At 51.3% G+C, this 24,824-nt stretch overlaps 4 protein-coding genes across 4 annotated transcripts; 2 read left to right on the top strand and 2 right to left on the bottom strand.

Moving 5' to 3' along the window:
* Positions 1 to 4,046: 4,046 nt before the first annotated feature.
* LOC128468937 (histone H2A type 2-B-like) lies at positions 4,047 to 4,467 on the bottom strand. The gene has a single exon (XM_053450748.1). It carries the CDS (start codon positions 4,449 to 4,451, stop codon positions 4,059 to 4,061), a length of 393 nt encoding a protein of 130 aa, XP_053306723.1. The 5' UTR covers positions 4,452 to 4,467; the 3' UTR covers positions 4,047 to 4,058.
* A 251-nt stretch (positions 4,468 to 4,718) lies between these two features.
* Positions 4,719 to 5,235, top strand: LOC128468985 (histone H2B 1.1-like). Its single transcript, XM_053450789.1, has one exon. The coding sequence runs from the start codon at positions 4,804 to 4,806 to the stop codon at positions 5,182 to 5,184; it is 381 nt and encodes a 126-aa protein (XP_053306764.1). The 5' UTR covers positions 4,719 to 4,803; the 3' UTR covers positions 5,185 to 5,235.
* An 840-nt stretch (positions 5,236 to 6,075) lies between these two features.
* LOC128469026 (histone H4) lies at positions 6,076 to 6,422 on the bottom strand. Its single transcript, XM_053450825.1, has one exon. The coding sequence runs from the start codon at positions 6,394 to 6,396 to the stop codon at positions 6,085 to 6,087; it is 312 nt and encodes a 103-aa protein (XP_053306800.1). The 5' UTR covers positions 6,397 to 6,422; the 3' UTR covers positions 6,076 to 6,084.
* A 662-nt stretch (positions 6,423 to 7,084) lies between these two features.
* LOC128468902 (histone H3) lies at positions 7,085 to 7,562 on the top strand. Its single transcript, XM_053450718.1, has one exon. The coding sequence runs from the start codon at positions 7,085 to 7,087 to the stop codon at positions 7,493 to 7,495; it is 411 nt and encodes a 136-aa protein (XP_053306693.1). The 3' UTR covers positions 7,496 to 7,562.
* Positions 7,563 to 24,824: the final 17,262 nt, after the last annotated feature.

Raw genomic sequence — 24,824 nt, 5'->3', positions numbered from 1 at the left:
CACAGAGACTACTATGATGTATTGAAGGAACCATCTAAGACTCCTAACACGTCATACACACAAGAACATATCCACACACTTAAACACTTGAATAACATGCACACGCATGCACACACTTACGTACACACACACAATGGGTTAAACATGTGTTACAGGGAATCATAATCTTCCCTTTAAGTACGACATGCCTGCTCATACACACATATGCACTGCTCTTACGCGTGCCTGCCCACAAAAACACACGTATACGCTGCAATTGCCTGCAGATACACACTTGCCAGTACTCACACATATGCACTACCCTTATACACGCCTGCCCAAACATACATAAACTGCTCACACACACACACACACACACACACGCCTCCCCATAAATATACACTGCCCTTGCGCATACTTACACAGACGTATACACTATAAGACAAATACACTCCTTATATACACACATATACACTGCCCATACAGACGTACACGTATACACTGCCCATACAGACGTACACATATACACTGCCTATACACACACATATACACTGCCCATACACACACATATACACTGCCCATACACACATACACATATACACTGCCCATACACACATACACATATACACTGCCCATACACACGTACACATATACACTGCCCATACAGACGTACACATATACACTGCCTATACACACACATATACACTGCCCATACAGACATACACATATACACTGCCCATACAGACGTACACATACATGCACATATACACAGCTGCTCCATACACAAACACATATGCCTGCCCAAGTACCCATACACATGCCTCACCATATGTATATGCACACACAAATCTACCATCAGACCCCCCACCTTCGTTCTCCACATCAGACCCCCCCAAACCTTTGTTCTCCACATCAGAACCCCCCTCCACAACCTTTGTTCTCCACATCAGACCCCCCTCCACATCAACCCCTACCTTCGTTTTCCACATCATACCCACCCACCTACCTTCGTTTTCCACATCTCTTACCTTTCTCTTCCTCCTTTCTGAATTCTCTTCCAACTTTCCATTTTGCCGGCCGCTCACAGTCTGTGCAGTGCGGCTGCGCACAGCTGTTTATGCTGAGCGCCGGGGCTGGATATAAACGTCATATCCCGTCGCCCCGGCGCTCAGTTACAGACAGCACGCTGGTGAGTGTGACCTTAATGAAGCTGCAGCCTGCAGGACTGGTTGGGGAGATCACGGATTTCCCTAACCAGTCCTGCAGGCTGCAGCTGCCGATCGGTTGAACCCGGCTTAAAATCGCTCAGGGGGACCGGAGGTCTGTTAAAGACCTCCGATACCGCTCCCTTGCGAGCCTGCTCCTCCAGCGGTGGACATTACTGTCCGTCTCTGGAGGAGTGCCGGGTGCCGCAAGTTGGCACCCCCTGATGAGCGGCACCCGGTGCGGACCGCCCCCCCTGGAGTGTGGCGCCCTGCTCTAAGAGGCCGGGAAGCCCCCACCAGGGCCGGCCTTAGGGGTCTGCGGCCGCACAGGGTTTAAATTAAAACATCAGGGTTTTTTTTTCAACTTTATTTAACATCCTCCATGTTAAATAAAGTTAAAAAACTTTATTTAACATGGAGGATGTTAAATAAAGTTAATAAAAAAACCCCGATGTTTTAATTTAAACCCTGTGCGGCCGCAGACCCGTAAGGCCGGCCTTGGTGGGGACTTCCCGGCCCCTTAGAGTGGCGGACCCGGTCGCACTTGCGGCGGGCTTAAGGGGCAGGTGCCCCTTATGCACCGCGTTAATGCGGCCGTAGGTAGGGTAGGGGCCTGGAGCTGCAGCTCCATCAGCCCCTAAGTCAATGCGGCCCTGCCGTGGCCCGGCCCACCGGGCATTTGCCCGGTGTGCCCGATGGCCAGTCCGGGCCTGCCTCCAGGACTATGCTTGCGCGTTGTCTCGGCAATTGGAGTTCGCCACCTAACCAAAGAAACAGCCCTAAGCCGACCCCGTTGTGGTCTAGCCGGGTCTGTCACTGGAAACAAAGGGGGGAGTAATGTGATGGTTCCTAGAGTCACCCTACCCCTCAGTTAATGTTATCCAGTGACATGAAACTCTTTAATGTGTTATTAATAAAAATGTATATTATTACCTTATTTTGTAAAAGTTTGCACACGGCACACTAAGGTCTGAGAGATAATCTAATAAAGATAATGTGTGCTCTTTATCTCCCAGACTTAGTGGTGCCGGTGTCCTGTTGTATTGCTCCTCCTCCCCTCGTGGTGTCCCTACCTATAAAAGGCGACACCTGTCCCATAATAAACAGTTATTCCTTTTGTTGTACCTAAAGACTAGTCTTGCCTGGTTATTTGGGTACTGGATAGTGATATCCCTTTACTTTGCTTGGGGATATTGCCTACAGATTGCGGGGAATTATTGTCCTGAAGGGAGAAGTCGCTCTTGGCGGAGAGGGAGAACCTGAGGTCCCTGGTCGGTCCGTCACACCGACACTAGCGGAGCAGGGCTCACGAGCTGGTCCAGTGACCCTAGCTTCACGGCACCGCAGCCCGCCGAGGCGTAGCTGAGTACAGTGCCGTAAATGTCCTGAAAATGATCCAGCGGGTCCCTGAAGCATTAGACGAAACTAACGTTCCAGGAGAGTAACAGACTTTATTGGGGAAACACACAGGCTTTTGTACAGGTTAGGTGATAAAAAGGTCATAAATCAGGCACACATCTTCCCTCCCTACCCAGACGGTCCGGCGCCACGCTTAGGCAACCGAGCCCCGCAATATCCGTAGGGACAACAGGCGGCAGCAAATCGAAGTTTCCCCGGGACAGCCAGCGTTTGTACGATAGCCGCACCGCCTGATTGCCATCTCTCCAGTGACAAGGGATCCCCAGTCTCTGCGAGGGTGTCTGGGCTACAAGAGCCGAAGTCCATGGGTAGAGCAGGTGATACATGGATGAGGTAGGACGGGAAGGGGAGCCAAGCGGCAGTAGGTTGAAGCTTCCCCCGGGATGGACCGCGAGAGCGTGGGTCCGATAGCCGCGCCAGGGCAGTTATGGTTAATGGGGTCTTTAGGGTTAATTTAGGGGCAGTAATGGTTAATGGGGTGTTTAATGCTGAGGACTGAGGGTTAATTTTATAAAGTTAACTAAAGGTGCAGTTAGAGGTAAAGCAATCTAAAAGCAATCTTAAAGTGGGTAATCTAAGAGGAATCTAAATCCTGGGGGCAGCGAAGATTATTAATGTATTTATTTATAAAAGTGTGGTGTCAGTGATATTCTCTGAATGGTTCGAATCTCTGAACGATTCTCTGCCTTCAGTGACATTGCTAGAGTAGGCAGGCAGGCAGGAGGGTTCATTGACGCTAATGAAAGGGGCGGGGCCAATCGTTAGTTTGACTGCAGGGAGGGACTGGGGAAACAGTAACTTCTATGAGTCACACTGAGTGATCCGAAGATTCGGATCATGAATCGGATCATTTCAATGACCGACTCGAAATGATCCGATTCACTTTACTGATCCGAACTTTGCATCACTACTTTGGGGTATAGGAAGGGTTAATCCCTTCTTAGCAATGAAGCTTTCAGAGGCAAGGGAGATGTCTACAGTGGAGCTACTCACGGCTCTCTCTCAGAATGATTATCAAATTCATTAATACGCTCCCCAGACCATTGCCAGCTACACGTTCATCACACAGCTGAGGGACTCCCCGGCGTCTGCCACATTAATTTGCGGTAAACCACAATTTCCTATGCAATGCTGCCACCGTGTGGTAGCGCTTGCCCACCCACCTTTCTTGAGAACCATATTTATCCGTGTAAGTGCTGGCAGCTTTGCCTCGAATTTTAGCCCTGAAACGGGGTATGGTGTATAATGTAGTTTGTATGAATGGTGTTTAGCCACCGTGAAGCTCAGCAACTAAACATCGGGCTGAGAAACTGTAGCGGAAAGCAGTTGCCTTTAGGGAAGTTTGCAGCAAGTTTATAGCAAGACAGATATAGCTTGTTCCAGAGATTATGAGTGGCTCTGAAAAGAGCCTTTGATGGTGTTGGCTAGTTGCCCTGAGGTTACCGATTACCGCACTCACTTGCTCTTGGCAGGCTTGTGGCTCTCTGTCTTCTTGGGCAAGAGCACCGCCTGGATGTTGGGTAGAACACCTCCCTGAGCAATGGTGACCCCTCCGAGCAGCTTATTGAGCTCCTCGTCGTTACGAACGGCGAGTTGCAGGTGGCGTGGAATGATACGGGTCTTTTTGTTGTCGCGTGCAGCATTACCAGCCAACTCCAATATCTCAGCAGTCAGATACTCCAACACCGCTGCCAGATACACGGGTGCGCCTGCTCCTACTCTCTCGGCATAATTACCCTTGCGAAGAAGCCTATGCACACGGCCGACAGGAAACTGCAGACCAGCTCGGGAAGAACGTGTCTTCGCCTTAGCACGAACTTTTCCACCTTGTTTTCCTCTGCCAGACATGATAGCTCTCGACAAACCACCAACCTGTTAACCGACTAAGAAGCAAGTTAAAATGAAACACCGCACACTTACCCAGCTATTTGTAGCTTCCCCCCGTGACGCTATTCGTCACTGATTGGTTCCTTTTCAAAACATCCAATCGGGTGGACATAGTCTGAGACACCAATCGGTGTAGGCACTGCGGTTCATGGGCGGCCGCATCTGCACACGTGACAACCTCATCGAATCGGACGCGAGACAGCAGAACGGCCTTATTTGCATGCGGTTCCTATAAAGGGAAGGGCCTAGCGCAGCAACGCTTCAGTGTTCATCACCTTCTCCTGCGTTGCGTGTTGAAAAGAAAGCAGACGCGATGCCTGATCCAGCGAAATCTGCGCCTGCGCCGAAGAAAGGCTCTAAGAAAGCTGTTACGAAGACTCAGAAAAAAGACGGGAAGAAGCGCAGGAAGAGCAGAAAGGAAAGCTACGCGATTTATGTCTATAAGGTACTGAAGCAGGTGCATCCAGACACTGGCATTTCCTCCAAGGCCATGGGCATCATGAACTCGTTTGTCAGTGATATCTTTGAGCGCATTGCCGGGGAAGCTTCACGCCTAGCCCATTACAACAAGCGCTCCACTATCACTTCTCGGGAGATTCAGACTGCTGTACGCCTTCTCCTTCCTGGAGAACTGGCCAAGCACGCTGTGTCAGAGGGCACCAAGGCTGTTACCAAGTACACCAGCGCCAAGTAAAGTTCTCTTTGTTCTCTCTCTTTAAACAAAGGCTCTTTTGAGAGCCACCCACATGGTCTGTCTCAGAGCTATGTGAATGATCTAGCCCTTTTGTCGGACTGTTAGCGCTCCAGGTTAGCTGGGGTATCGTGCCCATCGACCAGACTGCCTGGGAAGAGAAGCCCAAGGTGAAGGGGCTCCTGTGATGGGAACGACCTGTACCCCGACTGGGTATTCCAGCTAATCGCTGGTTTCTTCTGCTGGGACCAAAGGGACCCCTTCACCGCCAGACAGAACTAGCTTTGCAGAGAGAAGGGGCTGCTTTACCACTGCGGCTAGCCGAAGCTGAGCTACACAGTGGGGCTATTGTCCTGAAAAGGACAATCCGTGATCCTAGCAGAGGACACAGCTCTTCAGAAACCCCGGTGGCGCTGTAGTATACGGAAGTATAGCAATACAGCGCTCTACCGCCCTGAAAAGGACAGCGCCGAGTCTTAACCCACTAAGACATGACTCGGTAGTGCGGACATGTGGCACACGGACAGGATAAGACATGAGGGGACGAAAAAGGCATAATAAAAATCACACACATACTGAGACATACAGAATAAGAGAACTACACCACAGACGGAACTTACTAACCCTGGGCCGGCCCCCCTTCAAGCCAGCCGTGGACCAGCCTTTGGAGGACACCAGCTGCTGATCCCAGCACATGTTCTGCAAACGGGCCCAACTCTCAGCACTCCGATCCTGCCAGTAGCTCAATCTATAGCCAGACCCAGACAATGTTAAGCTGGTTATTTCAAGGCATGCATAGAAAAACGCGGGCAGACACGGGGAAAACATGATCATAGCCTAAGAGAGTGTGTGGGTGGCTCTGAAAAGAGCCGTTGGGTGTTTTAAGGTCACGAGTCAACAAGCTTAACCTCCGAAACCGTACAGAGTACGGCCTTGGCGTTTCAAGGCATACACCACGTCCATAGCGGTAACGGTTTTCCTCTTGGCATGCTCAGTATAAGTGACTGCGTCACGAATCACATTCTCCAAAAACACTTTGAGCACACCACGGGTCTCCTCATAGATGAGCCCAGAGATACGCTTTACACCTCCTCGGCGAGCCAAACGGCGGATAGCAGGCTTGGTGATACCCTGGATGTTATCCCGAAGCACCTTCCTGTGCCTCTTTGCGCCACCTTTCCCGAGCCCCTTACCTCCTTTGCCACGGCCAGACATGCTCACACTTACTCCACGAGTTCCCCAGCACAATACTCGCCAACGGCCGGCCCGCTTTCTTTTATGCGTACTGGACGGACCTGATGGGGAACTGCACCTTTCAACCTCAAGGGGGCGTTGCTTTTTTAATATATGCTTCTCGTTGGTTGGCTGGAGAAGCTTCCAAGCGTGCCTCAGACACCGATTTAGGAATATCAAAAGCCCGCCCGCGGGAAACCTTAATGCTTTTGCCTCCCTCACCGCCACGTGATCGCTTTCGACGATCCCTCATTTACCACTAGGTGGCAGCATATCGCTGTAAATAAACGCCAAACGGAGACCAAGATAAAGGCGGGCTTTTAGCTTTCGCCGTATCGCTGTTAACGGTCAGCCAGTACACAGGTTCACTAGGTAGGAGGCTGACCAAAAGAGAGGAGAAGAAATAAATAAAAAAAGAACCGCAGCTAACGAATAAATGAACGATTCGAGCATTTAATTAAAATAAATAAATAAAAAGATAACGCTCCACACCGAAGTCTCTTGATCAAAGGCTGGCTTTTTCAAACCATCGTCCTAGCCTATGAAAAAGAGGGGCGTGATTAAGCGTATCCAATCACATTTACCGCTACTCTATAAAGGGGTTGAGTTGGCCACAGAATCGTTACAGTTCTTTTGTATCCGTCGGTCAATCAGATCGGCATACAGCAGCATGGCTCGCACCAAGCAGACAGCCCGTAAGTCCACCGGAGGAAAAGCTCCTCGGAAGCAGCTGGCTACCAAAGCTGCGAGGAAAAGCGCTCCAGCTACCGGTGGCGTGAAGAAGCCACATCGCTACCGCCCGGGCACCGTAGCGCTAAGGGAAATCCGCCGTTACCAGAAGTCTACAGAGTTGCTTATCCGAAAGCTGCCTTTCCAGCGGCTGGTCCGTGAGATTGCTCAAGATTTCAAGACCGATCTACGTTTCCAAAGTTCTGCTGTTATGGCCCTCCAGGAAGCCAGCGAGGCTTACCTCGTGGGGCTTTTCGAAGACACCAATTTGTGCGCTATTCACGCTAAGCGGGTTACTATCATGCCAAAAGACATTCAGCTGGCTCGTAGAATCAGAGGAGAACGTGCTTAAGTAAACGTGGTGTGGGCAAACGCTGTTTCCCCCTCACCCCTCACAAAGGCTCTTTTAAGAGCCACCACGTTGTCACTCAAACGAGCTTGTGTTTTGTGTCTCCCTTCCCATGCACGAAATTAACCCTGTTGCTCGCGCCCAAGCTTGAAATCTCTACACCGTTATCCCACTACCGAGCGAGCCGTTGAGCGGCCGAGTCCCCGGCTGGGCATAACGAGTAATGGCAAAGCACAATCTTTAAGACCGCCCCTTATCTCTATTTTGTTACCGACAGAGCTGCGAGCGAGAGCGCTGGCCGAATATGTGAATCCATGCATAACACACAAGTATGGGGTTAGGCTTTCAGCGGGTGGCCCACATAGCCGGGGCCGGGTGATTCAACGCCTATTTTCTCTTTTTCGGAGGATATGATGGTTCTGAAAAGAACCTTTTGTGTGAAGAATTAAGTGGGAAGGCACACACCAGAGGCGCTCCAAAAACCACCCCTCCCCCCTTCTCGCTTTTTGGGGGCTGCCTTTTTAGCCTTGAGTGTATAGAACTAGAAAGGGAAAATAACAGGAAAGATCCTTGTGAATTGTTTGTGTGTGTGTTTGTGTGTTTTGTTGGGTTGGTTGATTGAATCATAAGGGGAAAAAAGAAAGAATAGGAAGGAGCAAGGAAAAAGAATCAAAAGGAAAAAGAGAATCATAAAGAAGAACATACCGTATTGGCTCGAATATAGGCCGCACTTTTTTTCCCCACTTTAAGTTTTTAAAGTGGGGGTGCGGCCTATATTCGGGGTCTAGCGCCCGACGCCCGGGACATGCAGTCCCGGGCGCCGGGCAGGCAGCGGGGTTAAGATACAGATCCCCCGCAGCGGTGCAGGGGACCTGCATCCTTCTCCCCGATACGCTCAGACAGCCTCCCCTGCCAGCACTTCCCACGGGGGGGGGGGGTGCCGGCACGGGAGGTTATCTAAGCGTTTTACCTCTGCCCACCCCCGACTTACCGGAGCAGACTCCCGGGTGTCTTGCGGGGCCGGCGGGAGACATTTACGCAATACGCAAATGCAACTTCCGGTAACGGTACCGGAAGTTGCATACGCGTATTGCGTAGATGTCCCTCGCCGGCCCTGAAGACACCCGGGAGTCTGCTCCGGTAAGTCGAGGAGGGGGGGCAGAGGAGGACAGCGGCAGCGGATCTCGGGGAGGGAGGGCAGCGGATCTCGGGGAGGGAGGGCAGCGGATCGCGGGGAGGGAGGGCAGCGGATCGCGGGGAGGGAGGGCAGCGGATCGCAGGGAGGGAGCGCAGCGGATCGCGGGGAGGGAGGACAGCGGCAGCGTATCGCGGGGAGGGAGGACAGCGGCAGCGGATCGCGGGGAGGGAGGACAGCGGCAGCGTATCGCGGGGAGGGAGGACAGCGGCAGCGGATCGCGGGGAGGGAGGACAGCGGCAGCATATCTCGGGGAGGGAGGACAGCGGCAGCGTATCTCGGGGGGGAGGACAGTGGTAGCGTATCGCGGGGAGGGAGGACAGCGGCAGCGTATCTCGGGGAGGGAGGACAGTGGCAGCATATCTCGGGGGGGGAGGACAGTGGCAGTTTTTTTTGGTGCTTTTTTAAAGAAAAAAAACTTTTTCTTTAAAAAAGCACCAAACTTTTAGGGTGCGGCCTATATACGGGGGCGGCCTATATCCGAGCCAATACGGTACAAATTTGAAACAAAAAAGAACCATAAGGCAAAAAGAAGAAAGATTAGGAATAAGCAAGATTTGTAAAGAAGTAGGAAATGAAAAAGTAGATGCATATGTGTCACGGATCTGGCTAGTCCGACCGACTACCTCCGCTGACTTGTGCTCCCTTAGGCTGGGACAACGCACTCTTTCCGTGCCGGGGACGTCTCCCTCCCCAAGCCTGTTAGTCCCGGTAGTGGTTGGGCTGTCTCGGTACTGAGGAAGCATCCCACCGCTACCAGCAATGTGACGGGACCGACCTGTACCCAGGCTGGGTACGCCCGCCGAACGTTGCTTCCTTCACCCTGCCAGGCTGCCTGCAGTTTGTTTTGCTTGACCGGACGGAGAGCCAATACTTTTTGCCCTATCTGGAAGGTGCGATCCCTAGCCGTCCTGTCATACCACCTCTTCTGTCTGCCCTGAGCTCTCTGGAGATTGTCCTTCACTGGGGTCGTGTATCTCTGGAGCCTATCTCGGAGCCCCAATGTTGGTACCGTGCCTTCCCAGTGTTCCCGTAGGAGGTCTAAGGGGCCTCGAACCCTCCGGCCGTATAACAGCTCAAAGGGGGAGAACCCTGTGGATTCCTGTGGGACTTCCCGGTAGGCAAACAAGAGATGGGGCAGGTGGCGCTCCCAGTTCTTGTGCTCTGCAGGCAAAGGTCCGAAGCATCTGCTTCAGAGTGCCATTAAATCTCTCGCATAACCCATTGGTTTGCGGAGCAATAAAGGGGTTTAATGCCGCACAACTTCCAGAGCTGTTGGGTTACCTCTGCGGTGAACTGTGTCCCTTGATCGGACAGCAGCTCCTGGGGAAACCCCACCCGGGAGAATATTTGCAACAGCGCCTCCGCTATGGTTTTGGCTTGGATGTTGCTTAATGCTACAGCCTCAGGGTACCGGGTGGCATAGTCCACCACGGTAAGTATATATTTCTTCCCCGCGGGGCTTGGCTTAGCTAACGGGCCAATAAGATCGACTGCAACCCGGCTGAAGGGTTCTTGCACTATGGGCAGGGGTCTTAATTTAGCTTTCAGATGATCCCCTCTCTTGCCTACCCGCTGGCAGATCTCGCAAGTCCGCCAGTAGTCCCTAATGTCTCCGGAGATACCAGGCCAAAAAAAGTTCTGGGTGATTCTATACCTCGTTTTTCTCTGTCCTAAATGTCCGGCCAAGGGAATGACATGTCCGATGCGTAGTATGTCTGCCCTATATTTCTGGGGTATCACTAGCTGCGGCCTGGGCGCTTTACCAGTCTGTTTCCCCCCAATGGTCTGTCCCCTTCCCAATGGAACCAGTAGTCGTCCATCCCCCCAGGCTTACTGAGAGCCTTCTGTCGGTACACTGCTAGGGTGTCGTCCTGTTGTACTTCCTTACTGGAGTCTGTCGGGGAGTCCCAGGTGAGGAGGTCGGGGCCAGAGTCAAGGTCAGTGGGTCTTACCTGGGTCTCTTCGGAGGGAGGTGGCTTGGTTTGTTGGGCTTGTAGCCGGGTGGTTACAGGGTGTGCTTCCGCAGGCTTGGAGGGGCCAAATGTGGAGGTGAGATGGCCTAAGTCGTTGCCCAGTAGAATTTCCTCTGGAAGCCCAGTCATGAGTCCAGATGCACCTGAGCCGTGGGGATTCGATATACTTTGCCCCCTGCGACTTGTACTGCTGTGACGAACCCTGTCTGATCTTCACTGTTATTATTATTATTATTATATTTATGTGTACCCGGTTTGAATGTGGCTGCAGCTCCAGCCTTCAAAGAGACGATCCTATAATCTGGCTGGGGCTCTTAATCAGCCAGCACAGCCCTGTCTGCCCAGACGGCACCCGCACTACAGGGGGGATAACACAGGTGGGGGAACCCATTGTATCCCTTAATCCCCTCACCTGATACATCCCCTGTATACCGATGGGATTTGTGAGGGGATGTGGCTGATGGGATTTGTGATGGGATGTGGCTGATAGGATTGGGGGTTGGGTTTGGTGCACAGTGAATGGAGATTGTATATAAGTTCTGTGTGTTTGTAATAAAGAGAGTTCTGTTTTAACCTCAAAGCATGAAGTTCTGTCTCATGATTGAGGGAAGTGCTGGTCTGTGACTGCTTTCTTCGGACAGCCACAGCGTGTCCGCTTACTGGGAGAGGGAAGGGGCTGACGGGCGGATGTGTCCAGTCTGGGGCACAGGACGATCCGTCACAACTGCCACAAATTTTCCAGTTGTTACCGGGTACTGGTACCCTCTGGGGATCCACCATGGTTAAGGTGGCTCCGGAATCACGGAGCCCCCTGGCCGCTTTTCCATTGAGTAACACAGGCTGGCAGTGATGATGGCGGTTGACCCCCGCAATGGCTTGTACGATGTCAGCCTCGTGTAAAATTCCCCAGTCTTCTTCCTGACCAACACCTTGAACCACTTTGCGCCGGGGCCTTCCTCGATATGGTCCCGATGGCTGGGTGTGAGGTTCGTCTTACCAGGAGGAATCCGAAATGCAGGACTGGAACACACTTGCTCAGAAACAGAACACACACAAGGGGCCTGGTGAGGTTAACAGGGCACTTGGCAGTGAACTGTAAGCACGAGTGGTCAGAGAGAAGCCATTTAGCAGACCAGGGTCGGGACGTCAGAGATACACAGGAACCGTTTAGATAGCCAGGGTCAGGAAGCCAGAGGTACACGTAGTCGGTATGGATAGCCAGGGTCAGGATGCCAGAGGTACACAACGTTGCAGGGAGAGCCAGAGTCAGGAAGCCAGAGATAACACGAGAGCCGTTTAGCAGACCAGGGTCGGATACCGGGATAACGAGAGAAGTAAATATACACACTGGAGGAGCTCACGATATACAGAAGGGATCAGTATAACTGAGCACTGGACACACTGAGAGAGAAGTTTAAATAGCCCGGGGGGGCGTTCCCCGACGTCTGGGACGTGATCGCGTCCTGCGTCGCCATAGCGGCGCAGCGGAATCCAGTTGGCGGTAAGCCTCATAAATATGCATGAAGCGGCCGCACGTGCGAGCGGCTGCTTCATACTCCAGCGAACGGTGCCGGCGTTTCAGCCGGGAGGGAGAAGAGGACGTCCGGGAGCCACTTAAGGTAGGTGCCTTACAGGATTCCCCCGCGAGACGCAACCTCCGGGTGCGTGGATGACCTGGCTTGAGGGGATGTAATTTGTGAAATCTTTGAACACACATCGGAGCGTGGACCTGACTCGCAGGTTCCCAGGTATTCTCTTCCGGGCTATACCCCTTCCATTGTATCAGGTATTCGAGATGTCCTCGATGGATCCTGGAATCGACAATTCTTTGTACCACGTATTCTTCAACTCCATCGATGACAACTGAAGCCGGAGGAGGAGGTATCCGGTTAGGAAAAGGATTGGCTACCCAAGGTTTGATCAGTGACACATGGAATACTGGATGGACCCGACAGGTAGAGGGGAGTTTCAGCTGCACTGTCACTGGGTTGATGATCTTTGTGATGCTGTATGGGCCAATGAACTTAGGTCCCAGTTTCTTGGAGGGGATCTGCAAGCGCAAATGACTTGTGGATAGCCAGACTTTATCGCCGCAGTGGTAAGTAGGGGGACTGGAACGATGGCGATCCGCATATAATTTGTAGGCTTTACGGGCTTTGATTAAATTTTGCTTCAGGACTCGAAATTGCCTTGTTAAAGTGGTGACTCGATCTGAAATTCCGGAAATCGTGGGTGCGGTTGGCAGACCTGGAATCATAATGGGGTGGTACCCATAGTTCGCATAGAATGGTGACATCTTTATAGATCGTTGTTTTTGATTGTTGTAGGTAAATTCTGCGGAAGGGAGGAACTGGAGCCAATCATTCTGAAGGTGCGTGGTGTAACATCTTAGATAATGTTCTAATATTTGATTTAGACGTTCAGTCTGACCGTTGGTTTGTGGATGAAACGCTGTGGACAAGGTGGGACGAATGTGTAGATTGCGTCAGAACACCTTCCAGAAACGAGACGTGAATTGTACTCCACGGTCTGAAGTGATGGTGTGTGGTAATCCATGAAGCCGGAACACAGTATCCAGGAACAAGGTCTATCAATCACCACCATGATTGTGTCGTGTTTCTTTGAGGGTGGTAAATCTACAATAAAGTCCATAGAGATTTCAGACCAGGGAACCGAAGGAGTGGGTAATGGGCGGAGATGGCCCATTGGCCTTCTGCGTAAGGTCTTGGTACGAGCGCAGGTGGTACATGAACGGACAAACGAGGTCACATCTTGATCCAGCAAAGGCCACCAGAATTGGCGACGAACAAGGTCTGTGGTCTTCTTAATGCCCCCATGTCCGGAGAGAATCATGGCAGGTTTGTAGAACTTTTAAACGAGCCGGAGTCAGAACGAATATCTTATCACGGTAGTATAATAGGTTTTGGGTACGACGAATAGGGGGGTTTGTTCTTGGGACTATGGCTCTGCGGGGTAAAGAGCGAATAAAGTCCATAAGAGATGGTTGAAGGGTAAGGAAGAGGCTGGAGGGAAGAATAGTGTCCGGTTGGGTCTCTGGACAACTCGATACAGGAGGTAACCGAGACAATGCATCTGCTTTGGTATTGCTAGACCCAGGGCGGTACGTGATATGTAGATTGAATCTTGTGAAGAAGAGAGCCCACCGAGCTTGTCTAGGACAGAGTCGCCGTGCGGAGCGAAGATATTCAAGATTCCGGTGGTCGGTATATACCGTTACTGGATGTTGAATCCCTTCCAGCAGATGACGCCAGGTGTCCAGAGCCTGTTTTATGGCCAGTAATTCTCTGTCCCCCACGCTATAGTTCATCTCAGCTGGAGTGAGTTTACGCGAGTAGTAAGCCACCGGATGCAATCTTTGTTTCTCCCCATGTCTCTGGGACAGGACTGCTCCTACCGCTAGATCCGAAGCATCCACCTCCAAATGGAAAGGTTCAGCCACCTTGGGTTGAATGAGGATGGGAGCGGTGGTAAAATGTAGACTTGGGCACCAGGGGGCTCTTCGTGTTCGTCTTCGTGCTCGTCTTCAGGGGGAAAAAAACCTTCGTATTCCGCGAATATTCGCCCGTTCCTGTCTTCTCTTCGGGCGAATATTCGCGGACATTCTTCGTGCTCGTTTAATCTTCGTTTCCTTCCCGGTTGCCTAGCAGGGGTTAATACGGGGTTAACAACACATCGGAGCAGCAGCAGCTGCCGTGAAGGAACGTGTGTGCAACTCTATTGGTCGTTTCGGCAGGGGGCTGGTCTGGCATCAACGAGTGAATTGCAGAACGCACTTCATTCGTTGATGGCAGGCCAGCCCCCTGCCGAAACGACCAATAGAGTTGCACACCCGTACCGAGGTGTACTGTACACAAAATGACCTAGAGACAAATGCTCCAAGGAACTTGGCCTCCGTTTATCATACACAATCACACATCCATAGATGTTTAATAAAAGAATAGGGATTATTTTACATTTTTAAATTGATTTTGGACCACTTGTAATACATGCCTAACATTTGCTACCTATTTATAATGGCATACTTTGCAACAACCCAACTTTTACTGGACAGGACTGGAAAAAAGCAGGACTGTCCACCAAAATCTTGGGTGTGTTGGCAGGTATGCGGATGGAAAAATGTTGGACAAGAACTAAAAAATAGCTTAGGGTTAATGTACGGTTATGTTTAAGATTAGTAGCAGTGCACTGCTTTGGTTAAAGATGTATTATGTCTAAATAATAATTTAATTTTAATTTTAATGGGTTTTAAAAAAAAAATAGGGGTTTCTTTAAATGTATTTTAAAGTTAGATTTATTATTTAGTACTTTATTATATTTATTTAATGTTTATACTAGTGCTACCTACCGAGCTATAACTACCAACGTGTATTTGCATACCTAGTTTAGCTAAATTAGATGGGACAGGACTGGACAAAAGCAGGACTGTCCCTGAAAAAGTTGGGTCTGTTGGCAGGTATGTGGATGGAAAAATGTTATAGTATGAAGTGTGAGTTATAGCGTTAATGCTAGTGAGTGTAGAAATGAAGGCCAGGACAAATAACAAGAGGAAAGGTCCTTGTGATTTGTGCATTGTACGTGTGTGTGTTATGTGTGTTATGTGTGTTGTCACTGTGTTATATGTGTTATGTGTGTTATGTGTTATGTCACTGTGTTATTTGTGTTATTGTGTGTGTTATGTTTGGTTGGTTGGTTGTGTATCAGAAGGAAAATAATGAAATGGAAATGGAAAAGGAAATGGAAAAGGCGAATGAGTGGGCAATTGGCGACCCACTCACCTGTTTCACCCCAGGGCAAAGCACCCAAACACTGTCAGTCTTAGACGTTTGGCAGCGGACTTCCAGAGCTCAGACACAAGGCCCTAGCGTAAGCTGGCCACTCCGGCGGAGGTAGCAGGCGTTGCCACACCGCAGACAGAGGCAGCCAGGGGGGAGAAACTGCCCTTACCATTAGGGACATTTGAGGCATGACTCTAGCCAGGAAGCGAACTGGCAGAGAAGAGATGCTGGCACCACCACCACCACCACCAGCAGCATTGAAAAATTGGAAAGGCGAATGAGAGGGCAATTGGCGACCCGCTCACCTGTTTCACCCCAGGGCAAACCACCCAAACACTGTCAGTCCTTGGCGTTTGGGAGCGGACTTCCAGAGCTCAGACACTAGGCCCTAGCGTAAATTGGCTACACCGGCGGAGGTAGCAGGCATTGCCACACCGCAGCAAGTGCAACCAGGGGGAGAAACTACCCGCTCCATTAGGGACATTTGAGGCATGATTTCAGCCAGGAAGCGAACTGGCAAAAGATACTGGCACCACCACCAGCAGCAGCGTTGGAAACGGAAAAAGGTGAATGAGTGGGCAATTGACGACCCGCTCACCTGTTTCACCCCAGGGCAAAGCATGAAAGTCTGTCAGTCCAAGTCGTTTGGGAGCGGACTTCCAGAACTCAGACACTAGGCCCTAGCGTAAATTGGCTACACCGGCGGAGGTAGCAGGCGTTGCCACACCGCAAATAGACGCAGCCAGGGGGGAGAAACTCCCCTTACCACTAGGGACATTTTGGGCATGACTCTAGCCAGGAAGCGAACTGGCACAGAAGAGATGCTGGCACCACCACCACCAGCAGCAGCATTGAAAAATGGGAAAGGCGAATGAGTGGGCAATTGGCGACCCACTCACCTGTTTCACCCCAGGGCAAAGCACCCAAACACTGTCAGTCTTAGACGTTTGGCAGCAGACTTCCAGAGCTCAGACACAAGGCCCTAGCGTAAGCTGGCTACATTGGCGGAGGTAGCAGGCGTTGCCACACCGCAGCAAGTGCAACCATGGGGGAGAAACTGCCCTTACCATAAGGGACATTTGAGGCATGACACTAGCCAGGAAGCGAACTGGCAGAGAAGAGACGCTGGCACCACCACCAGCAGCAGCATTGGGAAAGGCGAATGAGTGGGCAATTGGCGACCCGCTCACCTGTTTCACCCCAGGGCAAAGCATCCAAAGACTGTCAGTCCTTGGCGTTTGGGAGCAGACTTCCAGAACTCAGACACAAGGCCCTAGCGTAAATTGGCTACACCGGCGGAGGTAGCAGGCATTGCCACACCGCAGCAAGTGCAACCAGGGGGAGAAACTACCCTCTCCATTAGGGACATTTGAGGAATGATTTCAGCAAGGAAGCGATCTGGCAAAAGATGCTGGCACCACCACCAGCAGCAGCGTTGGAAAAGGAAAAAGGTGAATGAGTGGGCAATTGACGACCCGCTCACCTGTTTCACCCCAGGGCAAAGCATGAAAGTCTGTCAGTCCATGGCGTTTGGGAGCGGACTTCCAGAACTCAGACACTAGACCCTAGCGTAAATTGGCTACACCGGCGGAGGTAGCAGACGTTGCCACACCACAAACACGTGCAACCAGGGGGAGAAACTACCTTAAACATTACAGAGAAAAAAATTAACTTTCCAAGCTAAGAGCTGGGTAACCCAACTTGGGCAGATTGAATTTAAGGAAGGCAATCTGCTCCATCAGATGAGGTGCCATGCGTGAGCGCTGTGGACTCAGTATGTTTCCAGTCATAGAAAACGCGCTCACTTTGAACAGTGGTTGGCGGACATGATAGTAGCTGCTGCGCAACCCATGAGAGTGCAGGCCACACACTCTTCTTTTCATCCCAGTAGCTAAGAGGATCAACATTAGGCGCAGAAGGAACTTCACAGAGGTAAAGTTTGACCATTTCAGCAGCACTACTCTCCTTTCTGCTGCTAGCTCTGTCAGATGGTCCAACTATACTCCCAAGTGCCTCTTCCCAAAACGCAGCTGCTCCACTCAGCTGTATTGTGCTGCTTGTGGCACTGCTGCTGATGCTGCTGCTAGGAGTAGCAGACCACATCATCTCTTCCTCCTCCTGCACCTCTCCCTCCTCGGACAGCATTCCCATTTTACGCTGCCAGTCACGCACCTTGTTGACCAATTGCTCCCGGTAGCTACTGAGAACATTAAATTTCAAAGCTAGCTTTCCCTTAATTCTTGGATCGCAAAGGCACGCAAACATCATTTCGGGACTCTCTTCCATTCGTTTGCGAAGGTGTACTTTTAGCAGATCCTTCAGCTTCCTGACTATGGCTGCTACGTCAGGATGTAGAGTGCCACCTTGAACAGCCTCACGGTTTCCAAGGAACACATCCATCTTGCTGCCTAGATGGGAGAACACTGGGATTACCTGGGCCAGACTGGCAGTGTTTGAGCTTAAATTTTCGGTGGCATCCCTGAATGGTTTAAGGACTGCCACTAGCTGGGCGATCACTGTCCAATCCTCCCTATTCAATGGAGAGGTAATCCCAATATTGTGCTCTGAGGCAAGATTATGGATTGCCCTCTGCTGCTCCAAAATCCTCTCCAGCATGTCTAACGTGGAGTTCCACCGTGTACTGACATCCTGACGTAGGCAGTGTACGGGAAGACCTGACCTCTCTTGCTCTTCCCTCAAAAGTTGGCTAGCCTTAACACTATGGTGAAAGTGCCCAGCGATCTTTCTGCAGCGGGACAGAACTACTGCTGCCACATTAGTTCCTTCTGACATTGCTGCCTTCACTACAAGATGGATGATGTGGGCTGCACAGCGCACACCAACAATATGACCATCTCGCAGCGCTTTCACCATATTGGCACCTCCGTCAGTTACCACAAAACCAACTTCAACATTGGTGCCCACCTCTGCTCCCACCCAAACATTTTCCTCATTGCATGCAGAATATTTTGGGAAGTGTGCTTTTCATCCATCACTTCTGCATGGAGAAGGAAAGATCGGTAGCCTGCTGCAGCAGCTTCCTTAGACACACCGGGCTGCCACCAGTGTGCTGTCAAAGAAAGAAAGGCATGCTGCCCACTAGGTGCACTCCACAAATCTGTAGTGAAATGAACAGACTGACCAGCAGCCTTGGAAAGCTCCTCTTTCACTGCTGCAACACAGGACCGATACAATGAGGGGACAATGTTCCTGCTGAAAGTGGAACGTGACGGAACTGTATATTGTGGAGCCACAGCCGCCATCAATTGTTTGAAAGGCTTCCCTTCGATCATAGAGAAGGATGCCCCTCCAACAGCAATGAACTGACCAATCAGTCGCGTTACTTTATTGGCCTGCTGTTTGGGCATTGACCTTTTGGATTGGAATGCCACAAAATGTTCCAGGGTGGGCTGGACATGCAGTGCTCCAACCTGCCTTGGTCTCTGGCTGCCAGCACTAGCTGCTGCTGCTGCTGCTGCTATTGGCTCAGAAGAAGAAGCTGTTGGGGTTTTTCCACGGCCACCAGCTATGCTTCCTGCACTAAGTTTTGCTTCTGCATCTTTCCCCAATAGCACAGCGTTGTGTTGAGTGCTGAGGTGATGCTTCATGCTAGCACTGGTAAAATGGCCAGACACTTTCCCTCTGCTTATTAGCTTCCCACAATGTTTGCACTTTCCATAGCGCCCTTCTTCAACATTTTCAAAGTGCTCCCAAATTGGGGCGCGCATAGCCTTGGAGTGTGCCTTGGGTGCTGCTCCTACTGCTCGGGGTGGATGAACAGAGGCAGAACCAGTGGTGGTGGGACTGGTGGTAACAGTACTGGCCATAATTGCTTTAGCTTTAGATTTGCTAGGTTTTGCTGCTGCTGCTGCTGCTGGTGGTGGTGATGATCGTAGCAGAGAAGGTGGAGGCTCAGGGGAAAATTGTGCACTAGTCATTTGGACACTGCTCCCTGAGGAATCGGATTCCTGACCACTCATCTCCTCTACTTCCTCTGGCTCATAGTCTAGTTCTTCATTAGCCAGATCGAATGGAATTCCTGCTAGGCTGGAGCTAAGACTGATATCGTCGTGAGACTCGTGACTAGTAGTAGTGCGAGCAGGAAGAATAGACTCTGCACTTTGCCTCTCAGTCTCAGGCTCCTCTGCTACCTCGCTAGGTGGAGTTCCACTATGTGAAGCCCTCTCTCTAACTGTCTTTACAAAAATTTTGTAAGGACTTGGTGGCTTGCTAGAGGTACTAGGAGGACATGGTGTGGCGGTACCAGTGGGAACAGTAGGCGCAGCACTAGTGGTGGTAGAGGTGGGGGTGGGGGTGGTTTTCCCTACAAAGGAATGAGATCGCTTTGGTTTGGGACCCCTCTGAGTCTTGCTGCTAATTTGGCTCTGCTTGGTACCTTGCATGCTGCTTGTGGATGGGGAAGATGCTGCTTGGGGCAAAAGGCACTTCTTTTTAGTCACTGGGCTGGTACTACTTGTGCTACCCTTTAACTTTGAACGTGCTTCTGGTGCTTTAGGCTTTCCGTAAAAAACCATAGAGCTTGTGGGCCTAGCCGCACTACTACTGCCTGCTTTTGGTGCCTTTCCTTTACTTGATGATCCTTCAAGCAATGCTTCCCCAAATGATAAGCGAGAGCTTGGCCTACTTGGCCGACTAGACTGACGCAAAGGCTGCATCTTAGAACTGGTGGTGGTGCTGGTGGTGCTGGTAGATGGAGCTTGTCCCTCCTTAGTCCCAAAAGGAGGATCCATTTCAAATTTTGTGTTGTGTGTGTAGTGTAGTGTAGTGTTTAAAAAAGTATAAAAAAAATAAATAAATAAATAAAAAAAAAAAAAAAGGAAAAACGAATTAAAGACAAAAAAATTAGAGGAAGTTCTCTTCAGTGCTACTGCTTAAAAAGTAAAACTATGCACTACTGCACTGTGCTGTACTGTGCACTGGGTGCACTGTCAACTCAACAGCACTTACACTACAGTTGATGACAAATTAAACAAAAAAAAATTAAATCAAATTATTATTATTAATTATATTAAGTAGCACTGAAGTGAGGATGAAGTACACTGTGAGAAATGGCAGGCTAAGGCTTACCAGTCTCACACAGAACAGAACAATCTCTCTGTAACGCTCGGATGCAGCACAGCAATGTTGCCAAAGCAGTCACAGCGAAAAATGAATGGATCTCTCAGGCAAGCTCTGGTCTTATAAAGGTGCCTTCAGAATTCAAAAAACAGCAGCACAGGCATTGGACGAGACCCTTAGCGTGACATCACAAGAGTGAGCTGATTGGACAGACGAGATCAGCTCACTCCTGTTTGATATTTTAGCGGCTGCGCGGCAAAAACGAAGACGATCACGAAGAATCGAAGATGTTGTGAGTCTTCGTCTTCTCCTACGTTTTGCCGGCACTGTATTCTCTTCGGCGTGTCTTCGGAACGAACAAAAAAACGGCCTCTTCGTGCTCGTTTCATGTTCGCCCGAAGACGAATGCGCAAGTCTAGTAACCAGCTTGTTTACTTCTTCTGCTGGAAAGAAGAAGGATTCTGTCAGGACCCGGGCGAGCAGGTCTGGTAGGAGTCCATGTGCAGGGGATACGGGGAACTCTGTCTGTACCCCTTTATGCATGGTGACCGAGAGATAGGTACAGACAGAATAGCAGGACTGGAAAGGCAGAGAGACAGGAGCTAAGGCAGGTACAGGCTCGGGAGTTGAGGCAGAGAAACGGGAGCTGAGGCAGTGAGACGGGAGCTGAGGCAGGTACAGGCTCGGGAGCTGAGGCAGGTACAGGTAGGTACAGATACAGGCTCAGGTTCAGGCACAGGCGAGGCCCACTGGCAGGGCGGAGGAGAACGGAGGCCCACTGGCAGGGCGGACGAGAACGGAGGCCCACTGGCAGGGCGGACGGGAACGGAGTAGTACCGGGCCAGGCACGTGTACCGGTTCGTGCACAGGTACAGGCTTAAGCTCAGGTAGTGGATCATGCACGAGTACCGGCTCAGGCACTGAATTCTGAATTCGTCAGGGGCTAGGAATTCCCCCTGTACCCATAGTCCCTCTGACAAGTGTGGACTATTACCAGGACAGGACTGGATGGAGGCAGGAATGGGGAAAGGTGCAAAGGTCCTCTGATCGTGCAGCAGTTGCTCGTACCGCTTGAGGTTTCTCCTGTGCACGATCATCCCATCGGACGCCATGACGTCATCGGGAGCCCCAAGGGGGTGTCTTGCAGTTTTGGGTTTACTGTTCTTACTCCTGTGATTGATGGGAGTGGTAGTCCCAACCGCAAAAACAGCCGTGTTTTTAATCTCGGGTGTGTAAGCCATATCAGCCTCAGATGAAGCGTAATCCATGCCTGACCAGATCAGGGTCGCCCGACATGGCCTGGAGATCCTCTGACATGGCTTCAGATGTCGTGGGTTCCTCTGGTGCTGTGACATAAGAAGTCTCTGGTTCACCGGGCTGAGGAGACGGGGTGTGCTCCAGCTGTGACAGGTTGCTGGTGTCATATACAGGTTCCTGGGCACGAGGATTGTCAGTGTGGGTTGCAGGTGGCTTAACAGGTTTCCACGGACAATATGTTATCCTATGACCAGCCTCTCCACAATAATAGCATAGGTTGTCCTCTCGTCTTTTCTGTTTTTCCTCCTTGGTGAGTGGTTCACGCTTGAAGCTCTTCTTTGGAGCTTTCTTACTTGCGGTCACAGTCTTTGGCTTCGGTTTGGTGCCATCACATTCCAACACAGTCCGTACAGAATTACAGATCTGGAGAAGACACTCCCCGCCAGTACTTCCAGAACTGCGGTTATCCCCGCGGACTCCTTGGCATGGCCTTGGCATTGTGTCAGGACCCGGGCGAGCAGGTCTGGTAGGAGTCCATGTGCAGGGGATACGGGGAACTCTGTCTGTACCCCTTTATGCATGGTGACCGATAGGTACAGACAGAATAGCAGGACTGGAAAGGCAGAGAGACAGGAGCTGAGGCAGGTACAGGCTCGGGAGTTGAGGCAGAGAAACGGGAGCTGAGGCAGGTACAGGCTCGGGAGCTGAGGCAGGTACAGGTAGGTACAGATACAGGCTCAGGTTCAGGCACAGGTTCAGGCACAGGCGAGGCCCACTGGCAGGGGGCGGACGAGAACGGAGGCCCACTGGCAGGGGGCGGACGAGAACGGAGGCCCACTGGCAGGGGGCGGACGAGAACGGAGGCCCACTGGCAGGGGGCGGACGAGAACGGAGGCCCACTGGCAGGGGGCGGACGAGAACGGAGGCCCACTAGCAGGGCGGACGGGAACGGAGTAGTACCGGGCCAGACACGTGTACAGGTTCGTGCACGGGTACAGGCTTAAGCTCAGGTAGTGGATCATGCACGAGTACCGGCTCAGGCACGGGCACAGGCACAGGCACAAACGGGCACAGGCACGGGTTCAGGCTCAGGGCAAAGCAGTCCTTCAACGTTAATGCCAAGGCCCTGACGGAAGGGCAGGACAGGTCTTACAAAGACAGGGCTATACTCAGTCAATGAGGCGCAGCTGTACCGGTTAATGAGCTCCAGAGCACTCCAGAGGGAGGAGGGTGGCCACTAGAGGAAGCAGATGGAACAACCACCTGTATGATACAGCCAGGTTTCAGGCAGCAGAGAGTGGATCCTAACAGATTCTTCCTATATTTCCCCATCCTCTAGGGATTCGGGATCTTACATCTGCCATTCCTTTTCAGTATCTAAAGTGTAAGGATCCTGACCACAGGGCCGGAACCCAGGCCGAGGGTCGGGGCCCACAGATCTAGGCTGAGGTAAAGAATCCATAACAGAGGTTTTAATCTGCTGAAAAGTGGACTGAAGCTCAGCCTTCATCCATTCCTTGAATTCTGAAATGGACTCCTCTCTGGCTTTGAGGCAGGATGAGCAAAATTTCCTAGAGGCGTCAGACATTGTTGCCTTGCAGTTTTTACAGGCAAAATGTTTCGTCTTGGATGCAGCCTTCCTAGGAGCTTGGTGATTCTTCAGGGAGGTCTGGCTTATCTAGTGACATCCTAATAATAAAGGATAGGAGATGGTTAAAACAAAAAGAAAAAGCAAACGCAGACAAATTCCCATAGACTCATAACCTACTTGGGTTAAGAGGCAGAAAATACCAGAACAGAAAATCTCAAGAAGCCAGGACTCTTCATCAGAAGAAAACTGCAAACTAAAAGCAGTACAAGCTAATAAAAAACCTTACCAAACCGAGGGAAAAAGGTCCAGAAAACCGCCAAAAAACCTTCTCTGACCTGAGAGCTGCTTACAGATCTGCCCCCTTCCTGACCTCAGATGCCTCCTGGCAGACTGAGATGAAACTGGAAGCACGCCACCGCAAAGATCAGACGCTTCTTGGCTGAAATCGTCGGCAGACTGAATCAACGTCCCGGCGTTCTGCTTCTAGTTAGCCCGCCCAAGGGCTGCTAAACGTAAGTAGGCTAGAGTCCTGAGTGAAGGAGCCTTTTCCTGCTCAGGTAAACAGGTTCCTACCGAGGACCGGATCGGAGAGGGCTAAAACGGCCGAAAAACGCTTGCCCGCTACCCAAAGCAGGACTGCAGCGCTGGACAGGAGAGCTCTGCCACGAGCTATGAAAACAACAAATGGGGGATGTACCTACCCGGATAGGGCAGGAAAGAACTGTGGGTAAAGGGGAGGTTCTGGGGGTTTAAATCTTCCCTGCCCTATTCGGATAGGCGGCGCTATCTCCTATGCTACCGGGAGTAACAAGGGAAATATATCCTCACTGTCGTGGACTATGCCACCCGTTACCCCCTAGATTTGCTTAGAGAGCACTGGCAGGGACCGAAGGGCCGACCATAGTAGAGTACGTGTTGGCCTTCTGGGATAGATTGAAGGACCACACGGACATGGTCTGGGAAAACCTTCAAGTGGCGCAAGGTTGGCAGAAACGGTGGTACGACCGGACCGCCCCGGAGCCGCGCCTTTGAAGTAGGGCAGAAGGTCCTAGCGCTTAAACCATCCCGTCAGGATAAGCTGCAGGTGGTGTGGCAGGGATCGTATCGGGTGGTGAAGCAACTGTGCAACACCACCTACATGGTAGCTAAATGTGCAGACGGAAGGATCCAGCGAACCTTCCGTGTGAACATGTTGAAAGCCTACCAGGAGCGTCCCGAGGAAGTAGCAGTTATTTGCACCCCGGCGATAGATGACCCTGAGGGATTACCGTTGCCCCAGGTAGCGTCAGGGACGAGGGAACTTGGCGCGATATAGTTAGCAGTGCAGTTAGGGGAATCCCAGAAGGCCCAAGTTCGCCAGCTGTTAGACCAGAGAGGCGGCTTACTCTCTGCCCTCCCCGGATGCACCACCGCGTGGAGACTCCAGGGCAGACCCCGT

Source organism: Spea bombifrons, chromosome 11 (assembly GCF_027358695.1).
Source record: "Spea bombifrons isolate aSpeBom1 chromosome 11, aSpeBom1.2.pri, whole genome shotgun sequence".
NCBI lineage: Eukaryota > Metazoa > Chordata > Amphibia > Anura > Pelobatidae > Spea > Spea bombifrons.
Note: the sequence above shows the minus strand (reverse complement) of the source record. Positions and strands in the feature narration are given on the sequence as shown.

Excerpts from the sequence above, each read along its gene's own strand:
- LOC128468902 (XM_053450718.1), top strand. The coding sequence starts at position 7,085 with ATGGCTCGCACCAAGCAGACAGCCCGTAAGTCCACCGGAGGAAAAGCT.
- LOC128468985 (XM_053450789.1), top strand. The coding sequence starts at position 4,804 with ATGCCTGATCCAGCGAAATCTGCGCCTGCGCCGAAGAAAGGCTCTAAG.
- LOC128468937 (XM_053450748.1), bottom strand. The coding sequence starts at position 4,451 with ATGTCTGGCAGAGGAAAACAAGGTGGAAAAGTTCGTGCTAAGGCGAAG.
- LOC128469026 (XM_053450825.1), bottom strand. The coding sequence starts at position 6,396 with ATGTCTGGCCGTGGCAAAGGAGGTAAGGGGCTCGGGAAAGGTGGCGCA.